The following is a 17,655-nucleotide window of genomic DNA, read 5'->3' as shown; positions in this document are numbered from 1 at the left end:
AAGAGTGGGGTCAGGATACTTAAAGGGGAAATGCGCATCTCTCTCACACACACAGGGTGTGTGTCTCTGTCTGCCATGCTGTCTCCCCTCCCTTCGTTCTGAGTGTGAAGCTGCATTAACAACAATGTGTTGACCCCTGGGGGCTCAGCCGAGTGCGAGTTCATCATTCGGCAGTAAGGCATTCCCTGGGAAATATCCCACCCTCTGACTTCACCGCCTCAACCAAGCTTCACAATCATCATTGCTGTGTGCAGTATTAAATTGTTTGTTTAAAACTTATACTGTGTGTGTGTGTGTGTGTGTGTGTGTGTGTAGATAGATAGATGATAGATATAGTCTTTTGTCTGGCAAAAAAAAAATTTCCCTGGAACCTAACCCCCTCATTTACATTAATTCTTATGGGGAAATTGGATTTGCTTAACATCGTTTCGCTTAAAGTTGCGTTTTTCAGGAACAGAACGACTACGTAAAGTGAGGAGTTACTGTATGTCGTTCAGGGATGTGTGAAAAATCCACACCCCCGAGTGAGGTAGTGAAGCCAACCTAACCCTCCATGTGGACAGCTCTAGGTTGATGGAAGAATTCTCCCATCTACCTAGCTCCTGCCTTTCAGGGAGATGGATTGACTATGCCAATGGGCCGACCCCTCGCTGGAGCATTTCAAGTGTAGACAAGCCGTCAGGCCCTTCTTCCCCCCAAGTCCTTGTGGCTCATCTCTGCCCCCCCCCCCTCCGATTCTCCGCCTCCTTTTTTTCCCCTTGTCCTCGTGCAAGGAGACAGAGTGGAAGGTTCAGGGAGTCGCTTTCGGCAATGGAGAAGGAGCCGTTCCAAGGGCTAAATCCTGCCGGGTTCCCCTGCAGAGGACAGAGGCGGGAACAAAGGCTGGCTTGTTCCTGGGACTCCCTGGGATCCAACCTACCGAAGGCAGGAGCATGAGGGCGGAGGGAGCCACCTGGCTGCCAACACATAGGGCAGTTCCCCAAATACGGCAATCACGTTGACTCACAGGGACAGCCCATTTCCCTGCCATAAAAAGTGGCCCATCCCCGAGGATCCTGAGCTCTGTCAAAGACACAACTGCCAGAGCCTCTTCCGCTCCCGAGGGCCCCACACCAGGAGCTACAGGTGAAGCAGGGCCAGTCCAGCCCCTGTTGTCGGGATGCCTGGCTGGGGGGTGGGTGGATGGGTCATGGTGGCAGGGTGGAAAGGAGATAGCTGTGGTTTGGAAACTGATGTAGGGTGGTGCCTTGGAGCATTTCACTGTTATTGGGGTGATTATGGGCTGCCGGGGCATCACTCCATTATTGGGGGGATTATGGGGTACCAGGGGGCATCTCTCAGCTTTCAGGGGACAATAGGGTAACATGTGGGTATTGTTTTGTTATTGGGGATGATAATGGGGTGCCAAGGAGCATTGCTGTATTATTGGGGGGATTATAGGGGATGGCAAGGGGCACTCAACGAAGACAGAGGGCTTGGTACTTCGGCTGCTCAGCTGGTGCTTGGAAGACATGGCTTCTAATCTCTGGTCTGCCGCTGCCTCCCTGTAGGACCTTGGCCTAATCCCTTAGTTTCCCCATCTGTACAATGGGGATTGTAGCTCTGCCCTGCTCACCAACAAATTGTGGGGATAAATAGGGTAAAGATTGGGAAGTGCTTGGATACTACTGTAATGGGGGCCAGATAGCACCTTAGATCTATTAATTTCTCTGTTATTAAGCTGGTTATGGGAAGTTTTCCCTCTTCTGTTATTGGGGTGACACGTTAGAAGGGGAACTAGGAGGAGGGGGGTGAGCTCAGTCCAGCTCATGGAAATCTTTGTCATCTGGCTTGAGATTTAGTTCCCCCAACAGATCAGATCTTTCCATGGAACTTGTCCCTAGGGGCGACTGGGACCGGGTGAAAGTGGAAGATGGAGCTGAGTTGGGGGAGACTGGGCCCCCATTGCCAACAGATGATCACAGTGCATTTCCCCTCCCCATGTCGGGCAGTGCTATCATCTCCTGGTACAGGCAGGGCAGCCTAGGTGCAGAGAAACCACTTGCTCATGGGAGCCTGTGGAAGAACAGGGACTCAAGCCTGGCTTTACTGAATCCTAAGCGTGCACCTTCCCTGCGAGGCATTCGTCGTCCTCTAGATGCCCATGGCCAACGATTTCCTTTCGATCTCTTTCCCTGCAGTAAAGCCAGTGACTCCGACGACCGTATCCATTGCCACAACTGCCATGGAGCTGCTGGTCATCGCGATGCTGGTAGTCGGGGCAGCCGCAGGTAGGAAAAAGAATCAAGCGAGAAGCCAAAGTTGGGTTGGGTGAGAAGGTTCTTCAGTTTCACCACAGGCCCTTTTTTGACAGTTTTAATCATTTGTATTGAGGTAAAGCCTAGAAATGCCAGTCACTGACCAACCCCCTGCTCTCCTGAGCATGCGTACACCAAGCCTGGGAGAATTTTCATGAGAACAGCAAAAGGCACTGCCCTGACCCCAGGGCTATTCCTTTGCAAAATTTCAAGTCCCTGCTATCAAGGCACTAGAGCACGTCAAAAAGTGGTTGGAGAATTGTTTGAACATTGCAGAAATGACCTATCATTCCCGAACCTCATTCTTGGAAATGGCTGAACTGGATCTTTCCAGAGCACGTTCAGAGAGCAAGCGTGGAAAATCTCAGCCTGAAGAGTTAAAGTTTGGCAAAGCTTTCAGCCACTGAAAACAGGGTTTGATCATGGAAAGTGTTAGGTAACCAACACCACCTACAATAGATTATCATCCCTGCCTGAGCAAGCTGGTTTGATATGTAAATTTTGCCTACCCAAATATTCAGCTCAAGCAAATTGTACACATCATTAGCGGAGAACACCAGCTGGCCTGCGACTGTCCAATCCAAAAAACAAATAATTATTTCTGCTCCTCCCACCCTAAATAATTGGACTTTAAAAAAAAAAAAAGTAATTGAAACCTGAAACATTCTGATCTGGAAATGCTGCCGCAATGCTTCATGGGAGTTGTAGTATGGGTGCTTGAGGCTCCCATCCTTCTCTACTGGCAACCTCTTTGGTCGGACTACATCTCCCATGATACACCACTCATGGAGAGGGAAGGTGATGGTATTATGGGAGTCTCTGGCTGTGATGCATCATGGGAGATTTCAGAGTAACAGCCGTGTTAGTCTGTATTCGCAAAAAGAACAGGAGTATTTGTGGCACCTTAGAGACTAACCAATTTATTTGAGCATAAGCTTTCGTGAGCTACAGCTCACTTCATCGGATGCATACTGTGGAAACTGCAGAAGACATTATATACACAGAGACCATGAAACAATACCTCCTCCCACCCCACTCTCCTGCTGGTAATAGCTTATCTAAAGTGATCACTCTCCTTACAATGTGTATGATAATCAAGTTGGGCCATTTCCAGCACAAATCCAGGTTTTCTCACCCTCCGTCCCCCCACACACAAACTCACTCTCCTGCTGGTAATAGCCCAGCCAAAGTGACCACTCTCTTTACAATGTGTATGATAATCAAGGTGGGCCATTTCCAGCACAAATCCAGGTTTTCTCACCCCCCCCACTTTTCCAAAAACCACACACACACACTCACTCTCCTGCTGGTAATAGCTTAACCAAAGTGACCACTCTCCTTACAATGTGTATGAAAATCAAGGTGGGCCATTTCCAGCACAAATCCAGGTTTTCTCACCCCCCGCCCAAAAACACACACACACAAACTCACTCTCCTGCTGGTAATAGCTTATCCAAAGTGACCAATGTAGTCCTTCTGTGTTGCATGGCTTATAGAGGAAAATGGGGCACCAAACTGCAGCACCGCAGAAGCATGCCAGCAGCATTTCCAAATAAAAAAAATCAAAAATTTCCACAGGAATTGAAAAGCTTTGTTTTGTTGAAACCCTGATTGTCCATTAAAACAGTTTCTATCCATCCTTGCTAATGATGCCCCTGGCTAGCTCGTCTGCAGGGATAAGATCCAGGACCCAATGTGTAAATCCACGAGCCTTTCCTCTCTAATGAAAATATCCGGTTCCATGCACCTATAGATTTGTGAGTGCAGCTGGGCAGGAACTAGAATCTTCTGTAAGACATTCTGTGATTTTGAAATTTATTTTCATTCCAAATCAGAACTACACCAACAAATTTTGACATTTTCAGATGAAATTTTCAAAAAAATACTTCTGATCAATTAAAATGTTTAATTTTGATACACTTGAGGTGTTTAGTTCCAATTTTTAATTTGTAAGGAATTAAAATAAATTAAATACGGTTGTAAAATAGCTAAACAAATTGTCATTTCAAAATGAAAATTGAAACGTTCCATTCTGATCATGTCAATTTCTTTCCAAAGGAAATCTCGTTGAAATTGACATGTTCCCCATGAAATGTCTCCATTTTGACAAAATTTTCTGTAGGAAAAACTGTTCCATTGGAAATTTTCCAACCAGCTGTACTCCTGAGCTTCTATCCTCCGGTGTAGCTATTAGGTAGGGACCCTGTGCTAGTGCGGCATGCACTAGATATGCCAATTTTCTTGGGGAAAATCGCTTGATGACATCTGTGAGAACACAACGCACTGGATAATAGTGCTGCTGTTGGATGTGGAATGGAAGTGGACCTAAATGGTGAATCTAAAGAACTGAAAAGACTATTGGACTATGCAGCTCAGCTACAATATTCTGCCTTTTTTTTTTTTTTTTTTTGCAAAATTTGCAAGATGGGCTAGGGCAAAGACTACAGCTGGAGATATGTATCATTAGCATCCAGCGTCTTCACAGACGCGGTCTCCAAATGCACACCACTTGAGAAAGAAAGTCTGGGAAATCTTACTTGGTCTTGAAGCTTCTCCCAGCTGTGTCTACGGATCATTCATGATTGAAATAACCTATTTCAAAGCTGAGTGCCATCTCAAATCCCAGCTCAAATCATGTTTCACAATTATGATTCCACTGTTGAATTTGTATCAGAAAGTCAAATAATTGTAGGATGATGTTTTTTCCAAGATCTAAATGAGACCCGTCAAGGCCAGGCTCCAGAAGCCAACTCCAAGGTTAACTTCCACATCAACCTACTCAAATGGTGTGTCATCTCACATGTGGGATATGTGATCAAGTGCAACTGCAGAGATACTGGAGTCCATGATGAATACTCTACATTCTGGATGGAAAACACATTTCATGCCTAAACATTATGCCATATTGTCAGGGTTCCGTCCCCACTCTGAACTCTAGGGTACAGATGTGGGGACCCACATGAAAGATCCCCTAAGCTTATTTCTACCAGCTGAGGTTAAAAACTTCCCCAAGGCACAAATCTCTATTTGTCCTTGGACTGAGATATGCTGTCACCACCAAGTGATTTAGACAAAGAATCAGGGAAAGGACCACTTGGAGTTCCTATTCCCACAAAATATCCCCCCAAGCAATACCCCTTTGCCTGAGGAGGCTTGAAAAATAAACAAGGTGAGCACAAACAAGACCCTTGGGTTTGTAGGACACTAAAAACCCAAAGGTTTCAGAGTAGCAGCCGTGTTAGTCTGTATTCGCAAAAAGAAAAGGAGGACTTGTGGCACCTTAGAGACTAACCAATTTATTTGAGCATAAGCTTTCATGAGCTACAGCTCACTTCATCGGATGCATAAAGTGGAAAGTACAGTGAGGAGATTTTATACATACACACAGACCATGAAAAATATACATTGTAAGGAGAGTGATCACTTAAGATGAGCTATTACCAGCAGGAGGGTGGGGTGGGGGGAGAGAAAACCTTTTGAAGTGATAATCAAGGTGGGCCATTTCCAGCACATTTCCAGGAGTTAAGAAGAATGTCTGAGGAACAGTGCGGGGGGTGGGAGGGGGGAAGGAATAAACAAGGGGAAATAGTTTCACTTAGTATAATGACTCAACCACTCCCAGTCTCTATTCAAGCCTAAGTTAATTGTATCCAATTTGCAAATTAATTCCAATTCAGCAGTCTCTCGTTGGAGTCTGTTTTCGAAGTTTTTTTGTTGAAGGATAGTCACTTTGAGATCAGAAATCGAGTGTCCAGAGAGATTGAAGTGTTCTCCGACTGGTTTATGAATGTTATAATTCTTGACATCTGATTTGTGTCCATTTATTCTTTTACATTCTTAAACTATTTCCCCTTGTTTATTCCTCCCTCCCCCCCTCCCCCCCACTGTTCCTCAGGCGTTCTTGTTCACTCCTGGAAATGTGCTGGAAATGGCTCACCTTGATTATCACTTCAAAAGGTTTTCTCTCCCCCCACCCCACTCTCCTGCTGGTAATAGCTCATCTTAAGTGATCACTCTCCTTACAATGTATATTTTTTCATGGTCTGTGTGTATGTATAAAATCTCCTCACTGTACTTTCCACTTTATGCATCCGTTGAAGTGAGCTGTAGCTCATGAAAGCTTATGCTCTAATAAATTGGTTAGTCTCTAAGATGCCACAAGTACTCCTGTTCTTTTTTTAAAAACACAAACAGATTCTTAAAAAACAGAACTTTATTATAAAGAAAAAAAAGTAAAAGAAGCACCTCTGTAAAATCAGGATGGAAGGTAATTTTACAGGACAATCAGATTAAAAACACAGAGGATTTCCCTCTAGGCAAAACTTAAAAGTTACAAAAAACAGGATAAACCTCCATCTAGCACAGGGAAAATTCACAAGCTAAACAAAAGATAAACTAATGCATTTCCTTGCTTTACTTACAATTTTCGTAATCCAGATGCTTAGTTCAAGTAGGGCTTTGGGAGATGTATTTTCCCTGTCCTGATTCCTCGCTGACTCGGAGAGAACCAACAAAGAGAACAAAGCAAAAACCTTCCCCCACAGATTTGAAAGTATCTTCTCCCCTTATTGGTCCTTTTGGTCAGGTGCCAACCAGGTTACCTGAGCTTCTTAACCCTTTACAGGTAAGGAGGGATTTTATGATACCCTTAGCTGTATGTTTATGACACATATAAGCCTGCAGTGGTGGATAATGTTCTCCTCAAAGGGAAGCATGTTAAGCTTCCATTTATCCTTAGGGGAAAAAAACAGGATCTTAAATTTCATTCATGAAGGACACATAGGCATGGGAAATTGCCAAAGGAACGAGCAAATCTAAGTTGATGGTGAGTGTATGTTAAAGGCTCCCAATCCACAGATGTTCTGAGCATGTTAGACTGGTTCCTTACCAACAGGGAGAAATCGGTAGCAACTCTCGAGATGGAAGGCAGTTTGGGGAGAAGTCATCACGAAAAGATAAATTTCATGACACGAAAGAAAGGAAGGAGTGAGGGCAGCAGACTAAGGAAAATGGACTTCAAAAAAGTAGACTTTAAGAAGCTCAGTGAACTGGTACGTAAGATCCCATGGGAAGAAAATCTAAGGGACGAAGGAGTTCAGGAGACTAGGCTGTTTCTCAAGGAGATAATATTAAAGGCACAATTGCAAAACTATCCCAGTGAGCAGGAAAGATAGGAAGCATAGTAAGGGGCCAATCAGGCTCCATCAGGAGCAATGTAATGACCTGAAAATCAGAAAGGAGTTCTACAAAAAATTGGAAATATTGACAAATTGTTAAGGAGGAGAACAAAAGAATAGCACAAGTATGTAGGGACAAAATCAGCATATTTAAGGCACAAAATGAGTTAGCAAGGGATATAAAAAGCAATAAGAAGAGGTTCTTTAAATACATTGGGAGCAAGAGAAAGAGGAAGGAAAGTGGAGGTCCTCTACTCAGCAGGGAAGGAGAGCTAGTAACTCATGACATCAAGAAAACTGAGCTGTTTAATGCCTATTTTGCTTCAGTCTTCACTAAAAAGGTTAATGGAGACCAGATACTCAACACAATTAATATTATCAACCGGGGGGAATAAACTCAAGCCAAAACAAGGAAAGAACAGGTTAAAGAATATTTAGCTAAGTTAGATGTATTCAAGACAGCAGGGCCTGATGAAATTCACCCTTAGATACTTAAGAAATTAGCTGAAGCAATCTCAGAACCACTAGCAATTATTTTTGAGCACTCCTGGAGGACAGGTGAGGTCTGAGGAGACTGGAGAAGGGCAAACATAATTCCTCTCTTTAAAAAGGGGAACAAAGAGGACCCAGAAAATTCCAGATCAGGCAGCCTAACTTTGATACCTGAAAAGATACTGCAACAAATTATTGAACAATCCATTTGTAAGCCCCTGGAAGACAATAGGGCTATATGGAATAGCCAGCATGGATTTGTCAAGAATGAATTGTGCCAAATCAACCTAATTTCCTTCTTTAAAAGGGTTACTGGCCTATTAGATGGGAGAAAGTAGTGGATGAACTATATCTTTATTTTAGAAAAGCTTTCAACACAGTCCCCCATGACATCCCCATAAGCAAGCTAGGACAATGTGGTCTAGATGAAATTACTAGAAGGTGGGTGCGCAACTGGTTGAAAGACCATACTCAAAGAGTAGTTATCAATGGTTCACTGACAAACTGGGTGGGTGTATCTAGCCATGTCCCACAGGGCTCAGTCCTGGGTCTGGTACTATTCAATATTTTAATTAATGATTTGGATAATGAGTGGAGAGTATGCTGATAAATTTGTGGATGACACCAAGCTGGGAGGGGTTGCAAGCACTTTGGAGGACAGGATTAGATTTCAAAATGACCTCGACATATTGGAGAATTGGTCTGAAATTCAGTAAAGACAACTGCAAAGTACTTCACTTCAGAAGGAAAAATCAAATGCGCAAAATGGGGAATAACTGGCTAGGTGGCAGCACTGCTGAAAAGGATCGGGGGGTGACAGTGGATCACTAATGGAATACGAGTCAGCAGTGTGATGCAGCTATGAAAAAGCCCAATGTCATTCTGGGGTGTATTAACAGGGGAGAGCCATATGAAAGACATGGGAGGTAATTGTTCCACTCTACTTGGCACTGGTGAGGCCTCAGTTGGAGAAATGTGTCCACTTCTGGGCAACCACACTTTAGTAAAGACGTGGACAAATTGAAGAGAGTCCGGAGGAGAGCAACAACAATGATCAGAGGTTTAGGAAACCTGACCTGTGAGAAAAGGTTAAAATAACTGGGCATGTTTAGTCTTGAGAAAGGAAGACTGATGTCGGACCTAAGAACAATCTTCACACACGTTCAAGGCTGTTATCAAGAGGCCGGTGATCAATTGATCTCCATGTCTGCTGAAGGAAGGACAAGAAGCAATGGGCTTAATCTGCAGCAAGGCAGATTTAGGGTAGATATTAGGAAAAACTTCCTAACTCTCAGGATAGTTAAGCTCTGGAATCAGCTTCCAAGGAACCCCCATCATTGGAAGTTTTTAAGACCAGGTTGGACAAACACCTGTCAGGGATGGTCTAGGTTTTTTATGGGGGTCCTGCCACAGTGCAGGGGATTGGACTTGACAACCTCTGGAGATCCCTTCCAGTCCCATATATCTATGACACTGCGATCTTCTCAAAACCAAAAGGTTCTGATCAACCTGAAATGGGTTCCCCGCCCCGGGACTAGAATTTGTTTCATGGGAAATATTGGAGGCATACTTGGCCCCTATCCCTGGCAGCCGAAGCTGCCACCTCCTCAGCCGGGCTTTCGCTCAGGCAGCGATCCGGAGTGGCTGGCATGAGAAGCAGCTGGTCCCGCCCCTTCCGCTCCCCACCCAGGATGGGGGCCGAGCATGCCAGGGGGCAGGCGCATCGGGGAAGAACGGAGCCTCTCTCCCTCCCTCCTGGCAGGCCAAGCAGAAATCTTGGGGGGAGGGCGCTTGACCCCGCACGCCCCCCTACATGTTGCCTATGAATACATCCCTATCTCTACTGCAAATACCTCGCCGGGTACAACCTCGGATCGCCTTGGGCGAGTTTGCGAGTGGCGGCTCATGGTCATCCTGCCAAGGGCCAATCCGTAGGGACATGGCTGCTGCCCACCCCACCCCCTGCCCTGCTTCCAGCTGATGTTTGCCACTCTCCATTGCAGCCCCAGACCCCCAGGGACACCGGATAATTGGAGGGAGAGACTGCATCACTGGCTCCCGTCCCTACCAGGTGGCTCTCCTGAGGAATGGCCGCATCTACTGTGGCGGGAGCCTGGTTGCCCCGAAGTGGGTGCTGACTGCTGCACACTGCCACTTACGGAGCACGTAAGTCAGTGCGGGGGTGGAGGGAGAGAGGGTGATGCATGGGAATAACGCACGGCCCCAGTCCTTATCTTCCTCCTTGGTGTCCCCCATCCGTACCCAGGTCTCCCTCTGCACCCCCGAATCCCCAGCCCCATCCGCCTCCCTTTTTTTTCCAGCCCGCAAATCGTTTTTGTGGCTCTTCTCTGCACCCTCTGCGGTTTTCCAGCATCCTTGTTCAGATGTGCCCACCCCAGCATGGACGCAGCACGCCAGCATCAGTCTCCCCAGCCGCCTGTGCAGAGGGAAACCCGCCTCCACGCTCGCCAGTGTTAGGCCTTGCAGCATCCCACCGGCGGCTCGTGGGCAGGTGCTCTAGGAGCTGATGGACTGGAGCGGAGCTTCGGGAAATATTTCCCCTTGACTGCAACCTGATGCTCTTGGTTCTCAACTGGGGGGGTCTGCAGCCCGCTGCTGGTTTCACAGGGTCTGCGGAGCCCTGTGGCTGAAGCCCTGAGCCCTGGTGCACCCCGTAAGGCTGAAGCCCTGAACCCTGGCACATCCTGCAGGGCTAAAGCCCCAAGTCTCCCTGTGATGAGCCCTCTGTTTTACCAGTCTGGGTTCCCTCTCACACTGTGATGTTGTGACAAGCTGCAAAGCCCTCCAAGCTTGCCCTCACACCAACATCCACAGGCAGGGGTCACACCGATGCTTCCCTGAGTCATAGCAGGGGCCATTAGCCATATCCTAGCAAGAACATCTTCAGGAAGGACCACCAAGTGTGGATAGGCTACTTCCATGGTCCATTGTGAGTTACGCATTCTTTGATGGGCCACTCAGCTTGAATAGTCCCTTCACAATGTGCTGGCCAGACTAGAAGCAAACTGCCTTGAGGGTGTTACCCCAGGAACAAACACATTTGAAATACAGCTACATAGTCAATATTCATAACTCCAGATACAAAAATGATACATGCCTACAAACAGGATAATCATACTTAGCAAAGCATACATTTTCCATGGACGCCGCACATGACATATGTTGTACAAGATGCATCATAATTATGTCATACCCATATCATAATCATATCACTATGATGACTATGGGGTGCAGAGTGTCACACACCCACCCTGCAGCTGAAGACTGGAGCCCTGAATGGAGGGAGGTGGGGGGACTCCGGAAAATACTCAGTGAGAATTTAATCCCTGGAATGAATCCCTGGTGTTCTGCAGAAGGGGAGTGGCCGAAAAATTGAAAGCAATTCAGGCTGCTTTTTTAGAGCTCTGTAATTACTGCAAATCCTGCAGATAGATCTGTCCTTCCCCTCCCCTCCTTTTCTCCTAACTCTCTTTGTGTGTTAGGATGAAGCTGGTATCTTCGTTGTGTAAGCAGAGGCAGGTTGAGCTCTACCCTGACATCTGGAGGGGAGTTGTGGAAAAGGACTTCAGGGGCTGATCTCGTTGGCGTGAGCACACCCACCCCGCCTAGCATGCTGGGACTGCTTGCCCAAATGGTCACTTTGGCTGCTGTGGGATCCCCAGTCTCTTTGTTATTGGGGCAGGAGTAATAAAGCATTGTTATTCTGGTTATGTGAATCAAGGACAGTAGAACTGTACCTGGCATTTTATGATGGAGGGACTTGCCCTCGACTAAGTAGCATTCGGGCCAGGAATCCATAAACTGAGAAATATTTCCTCCCAGAATACTCGACCAACAGTGGTGGCCCTCTGATCGTGTGTGGGACTTTGAGAGTTTGAGAGTCTAAGACAATGCCTTAACACCCACAAGGTGATCCTTCTACTGTCCTTGATTCACATAACCAGAATAACAATGCTTTATTACTCCTGCCCCAATAACAAAGAGACTGGGGATCCCACAGCAGCCAAAGTGACCACATGGGCAAGCAGTCCCAGCATGCTAGGCGGGGTGGGTGTGCTCATGCCAACGAGATCAGCCCCTGAAGTCCTTTTCCACAACTCCCCTCCAGATGTCAGGGTAGAGCTCAACCTGACTCTGCTTACAGTTGTATTTGGAAAACTAATTAAAACATATGAATAATACGTTAAAAATTGCAATATCTCATGTCGACATTTTCAAAACGTTTCCATTTTCAATTTGAGACTTTTTCTTTCAAACTGCCCTGTTAGTTTATTTTCAGAAATGTCTCGTGATGATTGAAATGAAATTTTCTCCCACGACTTTTTGATTCACTGGAAAATTCGAAACTCTTTGACCCAGATTTACTCTTTGCAGTTCTCAGTGCTCCCACACATTGGTTTAACTTGGTATGAGCACGCCACAGTAACACCAGGACAAGGCAAAAGTAAAAATAACCATGTTAAGTGGGTCCCAAAAGTAGGATGAGCAGATAGCAACTGTGAAAAACCAGGACACTTTTGTTCAGGGAGGGAGGTAAAGTTGCACAAACCTTTTATATTGGGACGATCTCGACATTATTGGAACAACTGGTCAGCCCCACTCAAAAGCCAAGGACAAGGAATTCACGATCTTTGGTGAAAACTGCAGTTTTGATAACATCAAAATGTCCCACAAATTCAGAACGAGTTTACCAAATTGTTCATTTCAGCGTGTAAAACCAGGTGCAAGAAATAGTAGTGTCAGCGACAGTGGCGAAGAATGTGTGGAAGCTCACTATTCAGACGGAGAAAACTAACGAAGTGTGCTGTGTACATGTGGCATGAGAACAAAGCATGAGATGTACAGGAATTGGGCCTGAAAATAACCGGACCAACCATAAAGTGCATGATATGTAAAATGGAGGATGCATGCATCAGAATAGGGTTAAACTTGTATATAAAGTAACCAATACTTGTATTCTTTGGATCTGTGGTATGCCCTGTACTCCCCTCCCCGCCCTTGACACAGGACTCTGACCAACTCTGTGAAGTCTAAGTGTATGCCAAGAAAAACACTAGATTGGACGAGATTGGAGTGAAACCGAGTTCTTGGTGAACAAAGTTGATGAGATCTCGGAGACTACCCCAACATCGAAAAATCCATTATTGGCCCAATTCTAGTTGCTTGCCCGATATGACCTTTGAATTGCCGCCCACTGATCTCTCCCTCTATCCTCTCTCCATGCAGCTCCCTGCAGGTGCATCTGGGGGATTATAATCTACGAGTGAACGAAGGCACAGAACAGATACGAAGAATCCGCAGCTTCTTCGTGCATCCAGAGTATAACTTCCGCCGACATGACAACGACTTCATGCTTCTGGAGCTGGATGAGCCCGCTCAACTCAATCGCTACGTGAACACGATCAAACTGGCTACCCGTTGTGCCTCTCCTGGAACACGATGCGTCGTGTCAGGATGGGGCACTATCAGGTCCCCCCAAAGTATGGCATGCTGGGGTGTAGCGGGGAGGGGTTGAGGTTGGGCTCAGCTTGGTGAGGGGGTGGAAGCTCTTTAAGAAGACCTCGTTGATGGGCTGTCAAGGGTTCTTGGCTTCTCCTGGGAGAAATTTTTCAACAGAAATGATTTGTAGTGAGAAATGCAGCTTCGACACCACCAAACTGTCCCACACATAGCTCAGTGGTTTGAGCATTGGCCTGCTAAACCCAGGGTTGTGAGTTCAATCCTTGAGGGGGCCATTTGGGATCTGGGGCATAAATTGTGGATTGGTCTTGCTTTGAGCAGGGGGTTGGACTGGATGACCTCCTGAGGTCCCTTCTAACCCTGATATTCTATGATTCTTTTCAGAAAAAAATATTCTGAAAATAGTCAAAACTTTGCATTTGAAAACACACGGACACAATGGCTTGGGTTTCTTTCTATTCAAAATGTTTCCTTCAGATGTTTCCTTTTGTTTTCAAAACAATTTAAAAACATTACAGACGTGCTTCAGATCACAATGAAATATAATATAACATGAAATACTGGATTTAAATAGAAGGATTTGTTTGACCTGAGATGAGGATTTTTTTCTGGCTTTTCTGTTCATCAAAAATTTCCCTTTTTGGAAAAGGAATGTGGCCAGATCCCAGCGCGGGTCAATTGGCCATCGCTCCATTGGAGTGAATGGGGCCAGATCCCAGCAGGGGTCAATTGGCCGTCGCTCCATTGGAGTGAATGGGGCCAGATCCCAATTGGGGTCAATCGGCCGTCGCTCCGTTGGAGTCAATGTGGCCAGATCCCAGCAGGGGTCAATCGGCCGTCGCTCTGTTGGAGTCAATGGGGCCAGATCCCAATTGGGGTCAATCGGCCGTCACTCCATTGGAGTGAATGGGGCCAGATCCCAGCCGGGGTCAATCGGCCGTCGCGCCGTTGGAGTGAATGGGGCCAGATCCCAGCTGGGGTCAGTCGGCCATTGCTCCATTGGAGTGAATGGGGCCAGATCCCAGCGGGGGTCAGTCAGCCGTCGCTCCGTGGAGTCAATGGGGCCAGATCCCAGCAGGGAGTCAATCGGCCGTCGCTCCATTGGAGTCACTGGGTCTATGCCAGTTTACATCAGTTGAGGGTCTTACCCTAAGTTTTCTTCGCTTGCACTATGTACCCTACCCATGAACTGCTGTTTTTCTGTCGTTGCCCAGATTTGTTCCCAGACGTCATGCGGTGTGCAGATGTCTCTAGCGTCAGCCAGGCCAGGTGCCAGGAAGGCTACGGGGCCGAAATCACGGAGAACATGCTCTGTGCTGGTGTGGAACAGGGTGGCGTAGACTCATGCCAGGTAAGGGGGTCGGTGCCGGGTGTCGGAGCTCACTCAGCTCAATACTCTTTATCCCCTACGACCTGCAAACCCTTCTCAGCCTGCTCCTGAGGGGCCGTCGTCACTCAGGCCCTGGCCCCAGCCAGCCTTCGTGCCCCATGAAAGAGCAGCCGATCTGCCCTCCGGCCGCACCGAGCCCTAAGGGCTGGGCTTCATCCAGTTCCTGGGCCTGTCTGATCCCCAGCGCAGGTGCAGCCAACCGAACCCATTTCTGCTCTTTAAACCCTTCCTGTCTGTGTGTCCCTGCCGCCCCCTGCTGGAGGGGATGGGCCCTGCTCTGTGTGTGTGTGTGTGTGGGCGCTGGGGGCATGGCTGTGTTTTGCTGATTGCGCCATGTTGTCTCCGCAGGGGGATTCAGGAGGCCCACTGGTCTGCAACGGGCAGCTGCAAGGCGTGGTCTCCTGGGGGTCGTCTGTCTGTGCCCTGCCGGGACGGCCCGGGGTCTACGCCAATGTCTGCAAAGCTGTCCAGTGGGTGAGGAACACCATAGGGAGGAGGTGCCCCATATTGGACTGAGAGCTCACAGCACGTCCCGCCTGCCACAATAATCCACCAAACACACGCCCCAGCCACGCCTCTCCTCATCTCGCCGCGGCACCCAGGGGGTGCTGATCTGGGTCAGACTAGGATGGGGGCACTACGGTGGGACCAGCTCAAAGCAGCCAGTGGTTATGAGCCAGGCCTAACCAAATCCTGAGACTGGGTTAAAAATGTGGGACTGGTTTAAAAAACATGAATCAGCCTGAAGGATTGTGAGATTGCTTTAAAAATCACGAGATCAGCATTAAATGACTGAGACTGCGTTAAAAGATCACGAGATTGGCTGAAAAGTCACGAATCAGCCTGAAGTTCACAGGAGTGCGTCAAAAATCGAGAGGTTGGCTTTCAAAATCGTGAGATTGGATTAAAAATTATGAGCCGGGTTTTTAAATGCCCTAAATCGCGCCCAGGTCTTCGATCTGGTCTCTTGCCTTGGTGCGGGTGGCGCACGCGGCTATAACTGCTCGGACGTCACCAAGTCTGACGTCCCGTGGAGTTCAAGCTTCATCGTGAATAGCTAGAGCAACGGCACGCCTGTAACATCGACAAGCCCTGGGGGTTCATGTTCGGCTGATTATCCACCACAGCCCCCACATCTTTCTGAGAGTCACTGCTTCTCTGGGTGGAGTCCCCCATCCTCTATGTCTGGCGGCCATTCTGTGTTCTGAGACAGACGCCATTTACATCCCCACCAGACTCAGGGGAAACCTACAAGACCTGGCAGTGGTGAGACGCAGCGACCCAAATCTCCCATGAATTTATGACACGTCTCATGCGGGTGGGTTTGTTTCTTAAAGCCTCACGTTCCTGAGTCACGTGACTCTGTGAGAATCTGAGCTTTTATTGAAAAAAGTCACTTTCTAGACCTAGGCTTTGGGGAAGGAAAACTGGGGAACTGACCCTTAGAGGCTCCAAAAACAGTGAATAAACAAACCCTAGTGGTTTGGTTTTGTTTTTCACATCTTGTGATTTTTTTAAGCCAATCTCACAATTTTGCATGGGTCCAGACTTGCCAATTTTGAACTCTTTGGCTAAGAGATACAGTGGAGTCGCATATTACACGGGGGTTAGGTTCTAAAGTCAGCGCGTAAGGCAAAAATTGCGTAAAGTCAAAATTACCCTTGAAAATCCCTTAAATCGCCCATACAGTACAGTATACTGTACATGGTTTTGTGTCTACAACCCTGTACAGTAATATATATAAATGTATAATGTATACAGTAATGTGCAGTATATAATAAAGAGTACATATATATATCTGTATGTATATAGATATCTTCTTACTATATGTTCCATTCTATGCATCCGATGAAGTGAGCTGTAGCCCACGAAAGTTTATGCTCTAATAAATTGGTTAGTCTCTAAGGTGCCACAAGTCCTCCTGTTCTTTTTTGCGGATACAGACTAACACAGCTGCTCTGGCTCTGGTTCCTGCACCTCTCTTCCCAGCACTGACCTGCTCCCTGGGCTGCTTCTCTGCTTCTCTGGCCGGCGCGGCCCTGCTCCCCAGCTCAGCTAGGGCCTCTGCTCTCCGCTTAGCTCAGCCCCACTCTGTCTGACCCAGGCAATTCCAGCTCACAGGGAGGGTGGGACCCTCCTGACTCCCTCATTGGCCTGTCAATCTCAGGGTCCTGATTTCAATCAACCCTTCTCCTTCCTTTTGGTCCTGGGAACTAGCCAACCAAAATCCCCACTGAGTTTTAGTAAGGGGCCAACAGTCCCCTTACACCAGGAAGAGGAAGAGGACGAAGAAGGCACACACTCCACAGCAGGGTGGAAGGTTCAGGGAGTCACTTTCGGCAATGAAGAAGGTGCCGTTCCAAGGGCTAATTCCTGTCGGGATCCCCAGCACAGGACAGAGTCAGGAACAAAGCTTTGTTCCTGCAATTCCCCCAGATAAAACCTACTGGAGCATGAGGGCGGAGGGAGTCGCCTGCATGCTGACATGTTGGGCAGCTCCCAAGATATGGCAATCACACTGACTCACAGGGACAGCCCATTTCCCCGGCATAAAAATGGCCTATCCCAAAGGATCCTTACTTTTCTCCAAGACACAACCGCCAGAGCCTCTCCTGCTCCCGAGGGCCCTCCACCAGGAGCTACAGGTGAAGCAGAGCCAGTTCAGCCTCTGTTGTTGGGATGTCTTGTTGGGGGGCGGGTCATGGTGGTGGGGTGAAAAGGAGATAGCTGTGGTTTGGGGAGCAACATAGGGTGCTGGATTGGGACATCATGCTGTTATGGGGGTTATTATGGGCTGCCAGGGGGCATTGCTCCATTG

General features: G+C 47.4%; 1 protein-coding gene across 1 annotated transcript; it reads left to right on the top strand.

The window, feature by feature from the left end:
- Positions 1 to 2,224: 2,224 nt before the first annotated feature.
- On the top strand, positions 2,225 to 15,831 carry LOC122463768 (trypsin-3-like). The gene is made up of 5 exons (XM_043535462.1): positions 2,225 to 2,270; positions 9,970 to 10,132; positions 13,214 to 13,467; positions 14,662 to 14,798; positions 15,186 to 15,831. Exons 1-5 carry the CDS (start codon positions 2,225 to 2,227, stop codon positions 15,351 to 15,353), a joined length of 768 nt encoding a protein of 255 aa, XP_043391397.1. The 3' UTR covers positions 15,354 to 15,831.
- The last annotated feature ends 1,824 nt before the right edge of the window (positions 15,832 to 17,655 follow it).

The sequence above is a fragment of the Chelonia mydas genome, chromosome 24 (genome assembly GCF_015237465.2).
Source record: "Chelonia mydas isolate rCheMyd1 chromosome 24, rCheMyd1.pri.v2, whole genome shotgun sequence".
Classification (NCBI taxonomy): Eukaryota; Metazoa; Chordata; order Testudines; family Cheloniidae; genus Chelonia; species Chelonia mydas.
The sequence above is the reverse complement of the archived record's forward strand: the minus strand, read 5'-3'. Positions and strand labels throughout refer to the sequence as shown.

What these genes read in the sequence shown, in the direction of transcription:
- LOC122463768 (XM_043535462.1), top strand. Translation starts at nt 2,225, where the DNA reads ATGGAGCTGCTGGTCATCGCGATGCTGGTAGTCGGGGCAGCCGCAG. An exon ending in CACTGCCACTTACGGAGCAC is followed by an intron (nt 10,133 to 13,213) that starts GTAAGTCAGTGC and finishes CTCTCCATGCAG; the next exon opens with CTCCCTGCAGGTGCATCTGG. An exon ending in CACTATCAGGTCCCCCCAAA is followed by an intron (nt 13,468 to 14,661) that starts GTATGGCATGCT and finishes GTCGTTGCCCAG; the next exon opens with ATTTGTTCCCAGACGTCATG.